Raw genomic sequence first — 18,675 nt, 5'->3', positions numbered from 1 at the left:
GAAGAAACACATATGGTTGGGAAAGTTACATATTCCAAGAATTTTGTCCATATAGTATATGTGAGGGTACAGTAGCATTCCATAGCTCATTCATTCAGCTGGAACTGGAGTGGATTGTGTGTTTGGTGCACTGCATCAGAAGGTCTTTGGTTCCATTCACAGTATTTATAATGGCCTGATGCTCCATGTCTTGGTTATCATTAATAGTGTAAAATCTCAGGTTTTGTATGAATGCAGAGTATCTTCAGTTCTGCAGTATTCTTTCATCAGGAATCTGATAGCACACACACACACACACACACACACACACACACACACACACACACACACACACTTACACACTGAGTTCTCAGTAAGAGTATGTATACCGACAGAAGAGGTTCTGACACACAGGAAAGCAATATTTTTCTCCTTTTAGTCCACGCATGGATAAATAACATTATTTAGAAGAATTAGAAAAAAATCCAGAATGTAATTATTTGAATTTAAATGTAATTAATATGAAGGCAGCTTCTCCTTCAGCGCCGTGTGTAATCGGACTGCATGTTAATGAAAAGGCATGGAAGTGTAGCAAGTCATTCATGGACCTTTCATTAACATGCGTTGCAGCTCATATACAGTCTCATTAACACACTCAGTACAACAGCACGACTCCTGAGACGCCCTCAGCCCTGCAGCTGACAGTCTCTATACACTGCTATTGTACTAATCACACGTGTGTACTGAGTTCACAGAATTAGTCACTAATAGTATGATTTATAATTTCCAGCTTATGCTTTGTGGGTCATGTGGAGCATTAACTTTCTTTCAGCTTCTCCCATTAGGGGTCACCACAGCGGACCATCTGCATGTTTGATTTGACACATGTTTTTACGCTGGATGCCCTTCCTAACGCAATCCCTCCCATTTATCTGGGCTTGGGACCGGCACTAAGGCTTGTGCAACCCTAATGGCTGGGGTTGGTTCCCTGACCAGGGATCGAACCTGGGCCACAGCGGTGAGAGCGCCGCATCCTAACCACTAGACCACCAGGAAACCTCTTTGGGGTCACGTGGAGCATAAAGACCATAAATTATATGGAGCCTATGCAAAGACAAAGCAGGTAGAATGTGTGTTAAGGAAGAAACTGAATATGAAACATTATTTTGATTGAGAAGATACGGAACAGGAGGAACAACATTCACCTGGTCTTTGTAAACCAAAAAGTGATAATACGTTTATTTGTTTCTTATTCTTGCTTTTGTTCTTTTTCCTCTTCCTCTTCTTTATTTCACTTGATGATTTTCTTCGTTTTTTGATTCCCTTTTCTTCTTCTTTATCGTCTTCTCCTACGTTCTCTTCTTCATCTTGTTCTTCTTCCTAATATTTGAATTAATTTTCTACTTCCTCTTAATTATTATTTTTATTGGCATTAAAGTTACATTTAATATAAAAACATATGAGCCGCTGTCGATCGTTTCAGTCACTGGTGTTCACTTTGTCTGAATCTTGCTGGCTGCTTGCAGTAATCAACATGAAGAACACAAACCAAACTGTGAGCTACAGTTGCTGTCATTCTTCACCAACGCAGCAGATGTTTAGAAAAGCTACAACTTTTGCATCTAAATTAGCAAGAAAGGTTTACTAAACAGATGTTTTTGCACACAAGATGTTTTTTCTGCATGAAAGAATCATCAGAAATACACAGTTTACAGGAAACAGCAGTTTGGATTAAAGGTGTGCACCAGGATTGTGATACACTACGGACAAAAAGAGCAAAAGATCGGGACGTCCCATTCCACATTTAGCTCCGATTTGCTCCAATAATAAGCTCCACTCTTCTGAAAAGATGTTCCATTAGATTTTGTGAAGAACAGGTTTGGGTCTACTTGCCCAAATGAAGGGAAAATGTCATGCTAACACTTTCAAAGACATCCTATACAGATGCCTCCACCTCACACTTGGCTGGTAAAGGGATGTGTCTGAATACCTTTGGCGGTATGGACACAAAAACATCTTTTAATGGAATGTTTTTATTTTATGTAGATGCATAAATACAATGTTCATTTTCAATACCCAAAAAATTTATTTCTTAGAGTGGCTTCACTTTGAGAACCTGTAACAAACATGTCCGGAAGGGAATTCCCACCCGCTTCCATGTGTAAAAGTGTGAATGTGTAAATATGTGTGTGTGTGTGTGTGTGTGTGGTGCTCTATAATGCTATAATGGACTGCCATCCAGTCCAGCTTGTATTCCTGTCATGTCCAGTATCCCTGCTCTAAGCTCGGGTTCCAGCTCAAAACCCTGACGAGGACAAAGCACTTACTGAAGCTAAATGAAAAATGATAGACAGTAGGTTTGTTTCAAAATCAATTCCGCAGGCAACTCGATCAAGTCTCCTTCATAAAAACGATCGATACCTGGCGTTTTGTTCCTGCCGAGAGATGAGCGGCGTATCTCTTTCGTCCGTGTACACAAACACGGATGGCTCACTGTGACAATCATTAGCATTGATCCATCAATCCAAGACTTGCGTTCGAACGTTTTTTGAAACGGTCTGTCATCTGAATTCGGTGGAAAGGAATGATCGACAGAATTAGTGTTAACTCCTCGGATTTTTACACCACGAAGCCGTGAATGGCTTTTGAAACAGAACACCTAACATCCAGAGAGATGCAGAACATGGCAGAACATCACAGGTAGATTAATAACAGTCACATTCGCTCGCACTGCGAACACTGCGACGTGACGTGATTCGTATTTTGAGGATTAGCCACCTCAAGAGGAGCGTCTATCAATTTTCTTTTTTATGAATTCCAAATCTTTTCATATAACCATCCACACTCACACTAAATGAATAAGAGGCTGTTTCATACTTTCGGTATAATCTGCCCACATTCATTGAAAAATACAACCATTGCTTTATCATTTCAGCAAATTTGAACCGTTCTTCTGATCCAACTGACGAGCTCCTGTAGCTCAATCTGCTGAAGAAGTTCATGCTGTTGATGATCGACGGGTCATGACAGGCAGGTGATCATAATGTTCTGATGATCAGTGTAATATAATATGATACAAAATAGGATTACAAACAAAGATGTTTCTGAACGAAGATGAAATGCAATGTCATAAATGTCATAGAAAATTGAGCTTAAAAGATGACTACAGTAGACATGACCTGAAGTGTAAGAGAGAGAGAGAGAGAGAGAGAGAGAGAGAGAGAGAGAGAGAGATCAGTTTTGGGAGTGTAAGTAGGTACAGATATATTTGCACCAGAGACATCATTTCCTCCAGACGAGAGCTCATTGGACACGGTGGAGGTGGAATGATAATTGCACTGCTCTGATATGTTCAGCAGAGGCCTGATATCAGAATCGGATCTCTGTGCATGTAATATTTGCTGGTGAAGGAAATGAAAGTTGTGTTGATAATTCATATCTTTTCTTCACTTTTTACAATGAATTCTTTATATTTTTATTACAGAAAGTAACAGTATGTTCATCCAAAAACATTTATAACTGGCAAAAAAAAGAAATAAAAAGCAACAACCCCAATTCCAAAAAAAGTTGTGACACCGTGTAAAATGTAAATAATACAAATTTCAATAACCCATATTTTATTGACAATAGAACTGAGAACATACCATTTTAAGTAAAACTATGAAGTCATTTTCATTTGATGACTGCAATACGTCTCAAAAAAGGTCCTGTTGGACAGAGCCATGCTGCCGAAGGTGCAGAATTTTAGAGAGAGGAATGGATTTAAGCTGCTCAACAGTTCTGGGTTTTCTTTGTTGTATTTTTCATTCATTCATTCATATTACATAGTGAAAGGTCTAAACTGCAGGCAGGCCTGTTCAGCATCCGGACTCTTCTAATTCAAAATGTTTTTATTTTTTTATGTTCTATTGTTAATACAATATGGGTTTATACAATTTGCAAATCATTGCATTTTTTTTCATTTACATTTGACAATTTTTTGGGGGGAATTGGAATTTTATTTAAACTCCAACTGACGGTATCAGTATTTTAATTATTAATAATTTTTTTGACAATGTTTAACTTTTACTCATAAAATTTTTACACAAATATCTGTACTTTATACTTCTTACATTTTCAAAAGAGACTTCAGTTTTAATCTATTTGGTGACATGATCGATGTTTTTTCTTCTCATTGCACCGTTTTCAGCACATCAACCTGTTTCCTGTCATTGTGCAGGTAGAAGCAATGATGACTTGTTACTTAAGTACATGTCAGAGTCCAAACCTTTTTACTTCAAAAATGTGTGGGTCAGAACTTTAACTTTTACCAAAACATCAGTAGCTGCACTTCTACTTGAGTAAAAAGGATGTGTGTATAGTAAACTGATAGAAGTGTAAGCATTGCAGATACAACAGCAAACCTGAGGTGAATTAAAGTGGTGGTGCAGAGCAAACTTGATCAATCTGGACATTATAACCAGTGTTATAGTGTATAACCAGAAAAATTCCAATGGAGAAGTGGCAGTGTGTATGGTTATATACACTATATAGACAAAAGTATTGACAAAATTTATTTCCAGCCATGTGTGATTCTTCTCCAAACTGTTACCACAAAGCTGGAGGCACACAATTGTACGTCTTTGGATGCGGTATAATAACTTGGAAACCCAAACCTGTTTCATGTCACATGGTTTTGAGAGGAAGATCTCGAGTTGCCTGCTATAGAGCTCTGTTCTCAACCCTACAGAACCTCTTTAGGATGAATGCGGACGCTGACAAAATGACCTACCAAACAATTGCTCTCTACAGTCGAGCTTAACGAATCTTCTACTTAAGAAGCTCTGCGGTTTCATTAGTAGGTCATGGTAAAAAAATACTGCTTATGTTCCATAACGGTTCCTCTTTGCCTCTAGAAACCATTCATCATTACAGCATTATTGCACAACACATAATAATTAGGATGCAACCTATTATTCTTATTTCCCAACAAATTAGTCATAAAAGTCACAGAGACAGTAGGCAGGAATGACTAAATTCAGGATTAGTCACACAGCACCACATGAGCATCCTTCTGCATGCAGTGTGTGTCCTTGTTCATTAACATAACCTTAAATCATCCCACAAAACTCCCTCAACTTTTAAGTCCTGATACACACGTCTAGCCTGCCATGCTCAGGAGAAAACTGGAGGAGACATGTCCGGGCAGAAGGCAGTGTGTTATGGTTAGTTTCGTGAAGTTAACAGATCTGTGGGTGTGTACTGCATTTGAGTGTGTGTATGTTAATGGGTGTGAAATGTTATTTCTAATAAATATGAATAATCCACTCAGAAGGCATTTACATGGTTTTCCAGAGATCGTCGCTGTCAGGATTAAACAAACACTTTGATTCCTCAGATATTACAGTGTATAATTAAACCCTGAGCAGATGTGTAGTGCCACCTACTTGCTCCAGGCTTCATTCAGGCTGTGTTCCTGCCTCAGCTCCAGAGATCAGTTCAGGCAGAACAATGAGGTCCGTCAGGATAAAGCAATTAGTGAAAATGAATAAGTTTATCGCTGATAGTGAGATTGGAATGAGTAAACCCTGATCCCTTTCTCCTTGTTTTCCAGGCACATTGCCATCTGTTACCACACACACACACACACACACACACACACACACACACACACACACACATTCCCATGAGGAAAATAAAGTTTTTACAGTACGTGCAGCAGAACTCCTGACGATGCAGAAAGTAAACAGCGAAACACTCAATCTCCCGATTCTGCCGTGTCATTTCATTAGCTTTAATGGGTATAAATATGCTTTTTCATCAGCTCGCAGAGCTCCGACAGCCAAAACTCATTTTTATTTCTGTTTGGGGAACTGATTGGGCGTTTTTGTGCCACTGTAAGACAAAACCAAGCTGATTTGTATCTTTCCCAATGCCATACACATTCCTCGTGTAATTCTCCAGCAGAAGAAGCGATGATTCTAAACCCAGCTCACGTTTGCGTTTAAGTCCTGTTTTCATTTCTTCAGAGGATTCGAGTTAAACAAAGGCTTCAGGTCTCACCTCAGCTTGTTCTCTCTGAGGAACATGTCCATGCTTTGGTTTTCCCCTCAGCTTTCCTGGTTCTAAAGCTTTACAAAGAAAGGAAAAAGTTTGCCTTCGAAAGCAGCAGCGCTCGAAAACGTGACGGCGAGGTTCGGAGGTAGAGACGAGGTTAAATACAGCCGAAATCACACAAGACAACAACCTGCGCATTATTTCTAGTTGTCACTTTTCATTTCTCAGTGGGATTTCTGATTCTAAGGTGATGATGCCTTTGTGAACTGATTACATCAAACCATGTAGTTCAGTAGAGTTACAGTGGATCCACTCAGTAAAATGTGACTCCAGTAAACGTGTCCCTTTAAAGTTTCACTTGAGTAAAAATGTAGAGGTTTTTTCCTTTAAATGTTCTTAAGTATCCAAACTACTCTGATTTGTTATAACTATAATGTTCCTATTGTCATTTTTACCACACGATTCTTCACTTAATCACCTCAGTTTATGTGTAAAGACTCGAATGTGACTCTCAACACACTGATCTATTAATAGAATGATATTAATGACTCAAACACTGATTGATTTCCATTACAATCATCATGAAAACAAAACCATTTCAGCTACTAAAATAACAATAACATTGTGCAAATAAGGCTACTGGTGTTGTGGTCAAGTCAAGTTTATTTCTATAGTGCTTTTCACACCAGACATTGTCTCAAAGCAGCTTTACAGAATTTAACAGTGAAGATGAATGGTGTGTATTTATCCCTGATGAGCAGCCGTGGCGACTGTGGCAAGGAAAAACTCCCTTAGATGTTATGAGGAAGAAACCTTGAGAGGAACCAGACTCAAAAGGGAAACCCATCCTCATTTGGGTGACATCAAGAGTGTGATTATAGTCTTTAAACACTACAGAACACTGGAGAGTGAGAACTAACATGAGCACTAGAATGTGTGATTATGAGTGATGTTCTTTCTACAATCTTTTACAATCATTTGTGGTTATAAAACTAGGAGCTACTGAGCAACTCATAAAATAGCTCATCACAGATCCAGCACCAGCTTCTCCATGCAGGTGGTAAGTGGTAAGTGTACTACCATCTGAAGTGCTTTACAGTCCTGTATGGAATGATTGCTGTACCAAACTATGGGTTACACACAGAAACAACATCTGGACAAATGGAAAAATCATTATATTTTAAACTGTATTTAAATTAATATAGATGTAGTCAGATACTTATATATATGAAATTTGCTCCTTATTGTGTATTTGTGTGTTGAAGTCTGAGCATTTCTGTGTGCTGCATTTCTGTTAAAATGATTTGAATTTGTTCTTCAGCTTGTTCATCTTTTTTCTAGCATTACTGTACCTGCCTGTGCTCTGACCCCAGACTGCTCACAAACCCATCCTGATCCTGCCTTTGGACTCCTAGAACTCCTCCCACGCTGTGAAATACACACTCACGTTGAGTTCTCGCTTTCTCACGTGTTCCAGTGTGAGCTCATAGCGGGGGTGTGAAAACAGATGGAGAGTGCTAAATGGGGCAAATTCATTAGCTTAAAGTTACAAGAATGAGCAGAAGTCCAAAACCAGTGGAACTGTATCACATATAAAAGAAGAACAAGGCTCAGACTTCATGACTAAAGAATGAAAGTTAGAGAGAGAATAAATATACACATGGACACAGTAATGAGACAAAATCATTGATTCTTACTGTATGTTTTCTTTTGGAGTCTCATTATTCATCATCATCCATCACAAAAGATCACATCTAATACTCAAGTACTGAGGATGTGTCAAGTGCAGAGTAAGAATGTTTTATTAAAACTGGCAGACAAAATCAAACCATAAAACAGGTCAAGGTCAAGAGATTGTCGAACAGCAACTCGAGGACAAAATGTGAAAAAGATCCAAGAAACTGGAAACAAGATCAGAAATCAAGAATCCTGAACGATGAAGAAAATGGCATGGGGGAAACAACAGGGACTGAAGGAGTTACTTCTCAAAAAGAAAGCACATTTTCTTCTTTTTCCTTCAGCTGCTCCCGTTAGGGGGCTCCACAGAGGAACATTCATCTCCATACCACCCTGTCCTCTACTTCTGCATGTCTTTGCTCACCACATTCATAAACCTCCTCCTAAGCCTTTCAATTTTCCTTCTGCCTGCTGCCTCCCTTTACAGCATTCTTCTTCTGATATACCCCATGTCCATCCTCTGCACATGATCAAATCGTCTCAATCTCTCACCTTGTCTCCAAAACATCCTAAAATTCCTCTAATAACCTCACTTCTAATCCTGTTCATCCTCATCCCATCTTCAAATCACATCTTCAACTCTTCCAACTTGTGCATGATGACTGTTGAAGAGGCATCCACATGATCTCACTTCCACACCCACCCTACTTGCCAGATTTGGGTCCAGCTCAAATCACAAAAGTTCACACCTAATACTCAAGTACCGAGGATGTGTCAGGTGCAGAGTAAGAATGTTTTACTGCATAAACGAATGAACAAATCAAGAATGCGTTGGTATGGTCCATCATGCATCAGGAAGATATTCATTCTTACAAAGACTCGTTCTAATGTTTTCTAAGGTCACTCTTTAAGTGTAGACTGGATCTGGAAAAAAACAAAAGTTGTGTTCAGACTATTATTCAGCTCAGGAGAACATTTTCTTCAGGAGAACACAAGTCTGTAATCTGCACACTTAGATTTGAAATAAAGTCTAAAATTCTCAGTGATTTGGTTGATTTGGTTTGAAGTCATGACCCTCAGGAAACTGTGTTGGTGAGCATTTGCACCGGTGTTATAAGTTAAAGGTCTTCGTTTTGGTTTACTCCTCACAGCAGGACACTGATGAGCTGCTTAAGATTCTGCGAGCGTTCTCGATTTGATGAAACTTTAGCAACGTGCAGCAGTGCAGTGAGTTTGGTGGGTATTTACACTTCCTCCACCTTCCAGCAGGATCTCCCAGAGGAACTGCAGCATCCTCACATATCAGAATGCTAAACGGCCCGGTGTTCAGACACTCAGCGGTGCTGACAACCTCTAAATCTCCACTAACATCTGTGCTCCGAATACGAACGTGTGCTATTAACTCCTTTTAACCATATTCTGACTTTAACCCCATGATGACCCCATTGTTGTTGGAACATTTTTAAGCAACCATCTGTGCAACAAAGAATAAAAATTGTTCTTCTACTGGATTGGCATAAAACAAATTTTATGCCATTTGACCAGTGTTTTTGTTTATTAAAAAAAAAAAAAAATAAATAAATAAAATAAAAATGATAATATAAGTAGGTAAAATAAAATAAATAATAACAATTAAGTAAATGTAATTTAATAAAATTTAAATATTATAATACAATAGAATTTAAACTGCACAAAGCCAGCTCTATTAAGATATGCTTCATCCCAGGCCTCCTCATCTCAGCTACATCCAAAACCTAGTGGAACATCTTCCCAGAAGAGTGGAGGAATTTATAAGAGCAAATCGAGACTAAATCGGGAATTTGATGCTGAAAAATCACCAAACTTTTGACCAGGTGCCCACAAAATTTTTGCATTATACAGATGTGCACATGACATGTGTAATGTGCCAGGACTTGTGTACTGCATACACACACACACACAACAGGTGTAAAAGATGTAATATTTTAAGTGACCTTGACTCCACTTGTGGAAAAATAAAACAATTTTCCTTGCAACTGTCACAGTTTCTGCTACCTGACAAATTAGGAAAAAATATTCTGCTTTTTTGGATTACGCTCCAGTGTACATCGATGTTAAAACTCACACAAATTATATAAAGTCTGTCAGATTTAATGCATTCAGTCTTTTAAATACTTATTTGTGGTATTTTTTTTAATCTGAACCTCTGCTCTGTATGCACAGTTGAACTCACTTAATATCACACTTCTGTTTCATTGTCATGTGTTGCACAGAGTGCACGATAGCGGAGGCGGATACAAGCCCAGGATGAGAACGCTTTTGTTTAATATGCAGGCAGACAAATCTGACATCGGCAGGTAAACACAGACAGTGGGTCTGGAGAATCGGAAAATCGACAATAACCTACATGAGGCAAGAACGAGGACATGATCAAAAATTGAAGCATGATGGACATAAAACCAGAGGCTTTGAAATCAACAGAAATTAATATAGTTCATTCAAAAAAGACACACAAACATATGCTGAAAATATTAAACATGAAATTGGAGAATGAACAGATACATGACACAGGACCAGTGAGCCAGACACCGAAAATGCGAATGGCACGTGAACACATGAACCAATGATGAGACATGAAAAATGAAAAACAAACAAACATGGCACTTGGATACAAACATAGCAACATGGGATCCAGAGCCATCTGTAGGCATGCATGCGGCAAACAAAGCAAGGATGGATTTCTGACACACATACTTTATAAGTTTATATTCAAGAAGCTCTTCAGTTCATAGTGCTGTTTGTTTTTCTGAATTCATATAACTTCAAACAGAGAAATTATTTATTCACAAATTAAACATTATTTATCTGTATTAATGATAAAAGCTGCAGGGGGCAGTGCAGAGACCTGCTTGTTCCCCCTGTGAAGCTGGATTGAATTATGAGTGTTATTTGTGATGTCACTTATATCACTTTAATCATTTTAACACTCTTTCATCAAAACCTGATATTACAGTAGCTGAGTGCAGTAGAGGGTAGCTAGACTCTCTCTTACTCTCTCTCTCTCTCTCTCTCTCTCTCTCTCTCTCTCTCTCTCTCTCTCTCTCTCTCTTTCTCTCTCTCTCTCTCTCTCTCTCTCTCTCTTCACTCTCTCTCTCTCTCTTTCACTGTCTCTCTCTCTCTCTCTCTCTCTCTCTCTCTCTGTCTCTCTCTCTTTCACTCTCTCTCTCTCTCTCTCTCTCTCTCTCTCTCTCTCTCTCTCTCTCTCTCATTCACTCTCTCTCTCTCTCTTTCACTGTCTCTCTCTCTCTCTCTCTCTCTCTCTCTCTCCTCTCTCTCTCTCTCTCACTCTCTCTCTCATCTATTTTTCTTTTTTCTCATTGTGATGCCGGAACTCAGTCAATAACTGTAATTGCAAATACTAAATAAAAAATAAAAAAATAAATAAATAAATAAATTTTTTACATTTTGAAGTTTTTCATGTACTGACAAAAGTTTGTGGACACTTGACCATAAGATTGTTATGTGCTTCTTTTTGAACATCCTATTCCACATTTAGTCTCCACTGACTGCTATAATAAGCTTCACTCTTCTGGGAAGATGTTTCACTAGATTTTGTGGAGATTTGTGGAGGTATTAGTACCATATCAGTGTATTTCTATAGTGTTTTGGATAAAAAAAACAATCAGGCTACAAATGTAAAAGATAAATGCATAAATATTTATTTATAGACACTCAACAGACAGATAGATAGATAGATAGATAGATAGATAGATAGATAGATAGATAGAGAGAGAGAGAGAGAGAGAGAGAGAGAGTGATTCACCACCTGAAGAATGTCTACCTGATTCACGCCGCTTCATTGGCAGTGTAAATATAAGGCAAAGGGCATCAGATGAGAAATCTGTACGTGTGCACTAGAAATCACGTTTACATTCACGTATTTTTCACTGTACGACCATCTTCAGTGGAGAAACGGGTCGAGGGAGAAGAGAAAGAAACGTTTCTGCCCGAGTTCCTACACAGCATCCGATACACTTCATTAGTACATTAGGGATTGAACACGCTGCATCAAAAACACGTCTGTGCATCGAACATGTGCTCCGTACACAACTTAATATCTGTAACGATATTCTTTATATTCTATAGAACCTCTGTTAATATACTTCCATTTTCCATAAAGCTCTGTTTTTCTTTACCTTTATCTCTACTTTTCAAAAATAACATCAAATAAGAAAATAGTGTAATCTCGCTATACGCAGCTGTTATGAGAGCTGGAAGTTACATCATCTGGAACCACAAAACAAGAACAATTACTGCTCAGGTCTACAAACAAAGGAGGAAAAAAACCCTGCAAAGTTATTACAGTGTTATTACATGGTTATTACATTGTTATTACAGGTTAACAACATTTAGCATTACATCGTTATTACAATATTGGAGTTAAAACTAGTTTTTTGGGGGGGAGGGGGGTTGGTCTTTGGAGTACCAATTCAGAAGTTCTACAGAAGCTGTAGCAGTTCCATGGAAATTAAATAGAAAGTTCAAGAAGGTAATATGAACAATTCGATATGGAAGTGATCTAGAGAAGTGAGAAAATGAGTGGAGTGGGTGATTTGTGATAGAAGGGTATCTGCAAGAGTGGACAGAAAAGCGTATGAGATGGTCATTAACCCTGCTATGGTGTATGATTTAGATACAGTGGCATTGACATAAAGACAGGAGATGGAGCTGGAGGTGAGGTGTTAAAGATCATCAGGAGTGATGTGGATGGTGCAGAGGAAGGGCATGGGGGATATTGGAAGAAGATCACTATGGATGGAGAAAAAGAGGAAGGCCAAGAAAGAGGTTTATGGATGTGGTAAGGGGAAGATATGCAGGTGGTTGGTTTGAATTGAGCAGATGTAGAGGGCAGTGTGATATGGAGTATTAAGGAAAGAGGGGGGCCAAAACTTATGTAAACCACTGAACTGTATGTATGGGATCAAAGTGAGCGGTGAAAACATTGAGTTATTGATGTTTTTTGGTCCGAGGGGTAATGCTTAATAACAGTTCGTGAGTGTGACATGACCCTTAACAAGGGAATACATCTATTATTCAGCGTGGATAATTATCTCACACACACACACACACACACACACACACACACACACACACACACACACACACACACACGCAGAGCTAAACATAAAGCCGTATTTATACAAATACATAGAAAAATAGATTCCTCTGAATGCCCTTTTTACAAAACAGAATATTACAGTTACATCTGTACTTTAAAATATCGTGAGTGCGCACTCCGGAGCGAGGGATGTTACTTAGACTGAATGGAATGGTGGAAAGAAAACCGATAGATAAAGGGAGAATTGTTCTGTTTGTCTGATATATAGATGATCTGACAGATCACTTTCAGTCTCATCAATCATGGTTCGTGTTAATGCGATGAAGCAGCAGTTTTAGCAGTTAGCACGAGTTAATAATATATAAATGTGTAGCTTTTATACACCTGCAGTTTGTGACTTTTTTAAATGTTTAAATGATGTTTTAAATACTGCCAAGACGACAAAAAAACCAGCAACCGGTTGTGTCAATACAAGTCTTCAAAGGGTTTGGAGTAGTTAAACATGAGATAGTCCATGTAATAGAAGTCGTAGGCCCGTTGCCTGTCCAAGGCGGTGAGCTGGGTGAAGTAGTGCCGTGTGATTTGTGTGGAAGTCCTGGCAGCTTCAGGGTTCCTGTCCTTAAATGTGGGGAAGGTCAGATTTTTTGGGGCTCCCGTTCTGCGCAACAGGAAGTTGGCTTCCTCCTCCAAGGTCTCAAACTTGCCAATGAAATCATAGTCCAGCAAGCACGGGCTGCAGAGCTGGCTCACCGGCTCCCAGTGAATATCCATGCCGACAGGACGATGGACATCCAGCAAGTAGCGGATAAACTCCTGGAAGGTGACACCGCTCCCTGTCCTGAGTGCCGATTTTGATGCATTCACCCTGTACTTGGAGATGATGGGCTTCCCGAACACGGGGTGGTAGTATGAGTTGGGGCTTTCAAACTTGTCCCTGAAGGCTGAGACTAGACGTTCCATCGGTTCACGGACAAACAGAACCTTGGTGTAGGAGCGGAGACGCTCGGCGATGGCACGCCGATCGAAGCTGTCCAGACGCTTTAAATGGTTGCTGTAGTGGACGGCATCATGATTAATTTCACGCGTAGAGGATGCAACGCCAGCGAGCACCATCAACACCCGCTTCCAGTTTGAGCAGCCTGCTTTAGGGACCTCACAGTAAAGCAGCTTGTGCCTGTCCTCTACATAGATGCGAGACACATGGTGTGGTGTTATTGTTCGTGAGATGTTGCTCCGGTATTTCCCACACACTTCCTTGATGAGGCGACGACGAGCCTCCTGGATACGTGAGAGATGCCTCCAGCTGTTGGATACAGAGTGTGATGACGACAATGACGATGATGACGATGAAAAGAAGGAGGAAGAATTAGACAGAGGCCGAATCACTGTGCTGGTCTTGAGGAGTTTCCGGTGGCGTTTGGTGATCTGCTGAGAAGCTTGATTTGGTTTGTTCCACTCGAAAGCGGGAAACTGTATGGGGGAGATGGAGATATCGGCACTCAAGGCGTCTTGTCCATGCTGTCTATTTGAGCGTACTCCTGTAGAACCTCGTTTCATGTCACTGTCCTGCTGGGCACACAGTTCCTGCACCACAGAGGCAAAAACATTCATAAAGGTGAGCAGGTATGAACCTGCGTAACAGAGCAGATTTCATTTTTTTGAAGACAAACACACACATACCTCTCTCGTCTGCCGTGTCATGCCACTAAACTCCACCCCTGTGAGAAAGAAAAAGAGAAAGATAGTCAAAAATGGGGATGAATTTGTGTTTTGAAGAAGGTGGGGGCTCTGAAAGACGCAAGGCCCAAGAAGTCTTTATTTAGCAGAACAATTGCAAAGGACATGCTTTGAAATGTTGTTGGTCACCATCAGGACACCAGGGACACTTGGACTTGGTAGGGATGGCCAGAGAACAAATATGGTTTAAGGCTTGTGCATTCTGTCACAAATGAAGCACAAATTTGTTCTCAACATGAAAATGAGCTTGTGGAAAGAATCCATTTGCTTCAAAGACAAACAATTAGGTTGGTCCATAAATGGTCAGTTAGTTCTAGTACCACTATAACGCTCTTCGTCCTCTCTCACACACATACAGTATATCCTGCCATTCAGCTGCTCCCTCTTTTTTGTCTCACCTCCCCACAGACTCTTGCTCTTGTTACCCATATAAAGCCTTCCTGATATTTTTCCTTGAAAAGATTTTTTTTTTCAGTTTGAGGACCACCAGTGTTATTCAGCCAGAACACACTTGAGTTCCAGTGCTAGGCTTGAAAAAAAGAAAAAAACATTCATTTTTGCCAATTTTTTGCCCAAGTATTGCTGTAGACATTTCCCAGAAGGCATCAGGGCATCAAAACATACACAGGAAGTGTGTCATGTTGTTACATCCATCCCAGTTCGGACCCTTTTAACTGTTTAAACTTTAAAAGTTCCACTTTCTTTCTTCCTTTCTTTCTTTCTAGTTTTTTCTTCTGTTACAGTTTGTGACTTTTGATCTTCTGAGTTTCACCATGTCTTTGTCATTTTTTTCTTCTAATGTATGGATAAGCAGTTGTGTCACTAAAGCTACGTTATGTAGATCTGATTCTGTGCACACTCCACACACCTCGTTTAGCCTACAGCAATTATGCACAAAGCACAGTGTTGGATGAAATACACAAACAATGTACTTGCGTTACAATCGAGATACACTCAGTAAAATATTACTCCAGTAAAAGTGCCTTCAAATGTACTTAAGTTTCCGAAGAACTATGATTTATTACAACTATAATGTTCTAATGATCATTTTTGTCAGAAGACTCTTGTTCAAGTTTGCTCAGTTTATGTGAAAAGAATCTGATGTTTCTCTTAACACACTGATCAATTAATAAAATGAGTAAAACACTGATTGATATTTTATTTCAATTATAATGAGCCCAAAACCTTCTTTTCATCCACTTCTCGCAAACAAGGTCACGTGTGTTGTGGGGAGTTCGAGTCTGGAGTTTCTTCATCATTTATTCCTTTCTAAATGTTGAAATGGTGCTGAACTGTAGACACATCAGTAGATACACCAAGCGCCAATCAAAACATGTGTAATAAATTCATTTTACTTCCTTACTGTCCACCATTGGCAAAGCAACAGGACACAATAAGAAGCCGTAGTGGAAAAGTGCCAGCGTTCCACACACTGACCTTAAAAACCGGAATTTCCCCTCTGTCTCAGAGTGGAAGTCTGGGAAATTACAGTTCTATTTACGTCATTTGGCACATTCAAAACGAGATAAAAAAAAAAATTACATAAAATTTTAAATTTTAATTTACATAACGAAGCAGTTAAGAGGAAAGGGGCCTTGTTTAAGGGCCCAAGTGGCAGCTTGGTGGTTTTAGAATTTGAATTCATGACCTTCTATTGAGAAATCCAACTTCGGAGCAACAATTTCCCTGGAATGAGAGAAGCTTTCGAGAAAGAGAGCGCCTCAGAACAAAGCCCCGCCCCTTTAATGAGCATTTTCTCTGAACAACTCCTCAAGGGACAGCATGATAGCATGATTACAGTGATAGATCTGACATGTTTTACCACATGCACACACACACACACACACACACACACACACTACATCCGGCGAGAGAGGTATGAGTGCGAGTGAATAGTAATTATGTGACTCAGAAGCTCAGCCAACATCGTTCGCAACAAACTGAGAGGGTAAACACACTTGCGGCTAACACACACACACACACACACACACACACACACACGGGTTTATGCAGCGGGCTCAGGACCGACACTCAGATGATTGACACCGTGCTGTGGCCGGTTTATAGAATTGAGTGTAATGTGGTTATTACTCGGGTGTAAAAGCCCTATGGGTCTTCATGCTGATGGAGTAAATGTATAAAAGATGTCTGTCAGTGTTTTATTACATCGGCACCAATGTGTGTGTGTAAGTGTGTGAGTGTGTGTGTGTGTGTGTATCAGGCATAGCAGCTGTCGATGTACGGGAACACATTGTCATTGTGGATCCTGCTAATTTCAATGCAGCATCAGACTTTTATCCCTTTCTCTTTCTTTCTCTTTCTTTCTCTCTTTCTCCGATTTTTTTATCCAAAACTGAACATCAACAGTGCTACGACTCCTCCGTTACTCCTGTCAGGTGCTAACTCATTTCGTAGCCGTGCCTGTGCTAACAGATGGTATAAGTGTTGTAAAGAACTACTTGAATATTGAATAATGATTATTACACCACAGCGCAACTGAACTCTCTGAAGGTGTTGATTAGTTTCCTATAATTACGTCTGACAGGAGCTGTGACATAAATGACAGGTGCGCTAATATATTATCGCGTCGATCCTGCTATTGTTGTAATAGTGACAACAAGGACATGGATGGTGGACGGCATACAAGGGTAAAGCTGATAGAACGTTCACGTGCCATTAAATAATTCGAGATACTTTTGTAAAGTATCCCCCGACGCGCACACACACACACACACACACACACACACACACACACACACGCATTTTAAGGTGATTGAAGGCTAAAGTGTGTGTGAGCACTTGTGCAGTGGGTTGCCAAATAATCCATGGCAATCCCCCTGCCTTCCTGTGTTCCCTGGAATATTCTCAAGACCCCACATGACCTTGTACAATATAAGCAGGTACATTTATCCACCTCGATTCAGGCCCCCTGATATCATTCCAGCATTTCTGTGGATTTCATTACATATGACTCAAATTAGCTGTGTAAAAAAGTCTCATAACATCAGCGAGTGTAAGAAAATGAACGAGGTCCGATATAAAAGGTGTGCGCTCTCCCTGTCCGTCTCTGTCACTGTAACACTCACTCAGGAGCAGGTTTCCAGTTGCACAATTATGAAGGATGTAAAAACATCCCTCCTCCGGGCTGCGCTGATGTTAGCACTTTTACACCGGTGGCTTTGTGTGACATTTGAGCCGCTGTGCAGCCGGTCTCACGCTGAAACGGCGTCTGAAGGACGGGGCTTTGTGCAGCCAGGGCGCAAATGTCACACGTGAAAAACCACAAGCGGGCGCCTTCATGTCAACACAAAAGACTTTTCAAGGCGCTCAGAGGGCAGAGACATAAACACATCAAACTCTAATAAATTAGATTCCAGGACGAGGAGATGGGGACGGAGATTCGTAAAAAGATTTTATCTGGTTGTCTTGTTTACGAGACATGCATTAAAATGAGTAATGCAGGTTTTTTTATAAAACAGGAAATACAGAACCAGCGATAGAAATAGAACGATACACACCGCTAGACACTGTTGTGTGTAACGGAGCGCCGGATAATGACAGCTTTAAACATCTGACACGCAAACCGAGTTCTACACACCAATTTGTTTTTGTAACTCACACTCACAAAGCTGTGAATTATAAAAGCCTCAGTGATGATGAATTGACTGAACCGTTGTTTGTGATTTCTGCTGTTTTTTTTTTTTCTGGTGCGCTGTTTATCCTTTCAATCCTTTTTATCTCGGCGTTCAAACAAATAATGACTTTATGTTAAATTAGATTGCGCAAAGCAAATCACGGGATTGCAAAGCGTCGTGTTTACCCAGTTTTTTTGTTGTTATTTTTTGGAGAGAATTATTTTCTTCTTCTTCTTCTTCTTCCGGCTGCTCCCTTCAAACCAACTACCTGCATGTCTTCCCTCACCACATCTATAAACCTCCTCTCTGATCTTCCTCTTTTCCTCCTTCCTGGTGGCTCCATCCTCAGCATTCTCCTACTGATATACCCCATGTCCCTCCTCTGCACATGTCCAAACCATCTCAATCTCACCTCCCTCACCTTGTCTCCAAAACGTCCTACATGCGCTGTCCTCTAATAAACTCATTTCTAATCCTGTCCATCCTCGTCACTCCTAATGAACATCTCAGCAT

General features: G+C 40.0%; 1 protein-coding gene across 1 annotated transcript in view; it reads right to left on the bottom strand.

Moving 5' to 3' along the window:
- Nucleotides 1-11,433: 11,433 nt before the first annotated feature.
- chst8 (carbohydrate (N-acetylgalactosamine 4-0) sulfotransferase 8) overlaps nucleotides 11,434-18,675 on the bottom strand; it is an 89,541-nt gene continuing 82,299 nt past the window's right edge. Inside the window, exons 3-4 of the mRNA XM_046863858.1 lie at nucleotides 14,471-14,508; nucleotides 11,434-14,374 (exon numbers count right to left, since the gene is read on the bottom strand). Of these exons, the coding sequence (XP_046719814.1) occupies nucleotides 13,256-14,374; nucleotides 14,471-14,508 (1,157 nt within the window). The 3' untranslated portion in view covers nucleotides 11,434-13,255. The remainder of the gene's footprint in view (nucleotides 14,375-14,470; nucleotides 14,509-18,675) is intronic.

Source organism: Silurus meridionalis, chromosome 13 (assembly GCF_014805685.1).
Source record: "Silurus meridionalis isolate SWU-2019-XX chromosome 13, ASM1480568v1, whole genome shotgun sequence".
Classification (NCBI taxonomy): Eukaryota; Metazoa; Chordata; class Actinopteri; order Siluriformes; family Siluridae; genus Silurus; species Silurus meridionalis.
The sequence above is the reverse complement of the archived record's forward strand: the minus strand, read 5'-3'. Positions and strand labels throughout refer to the sequence as shown.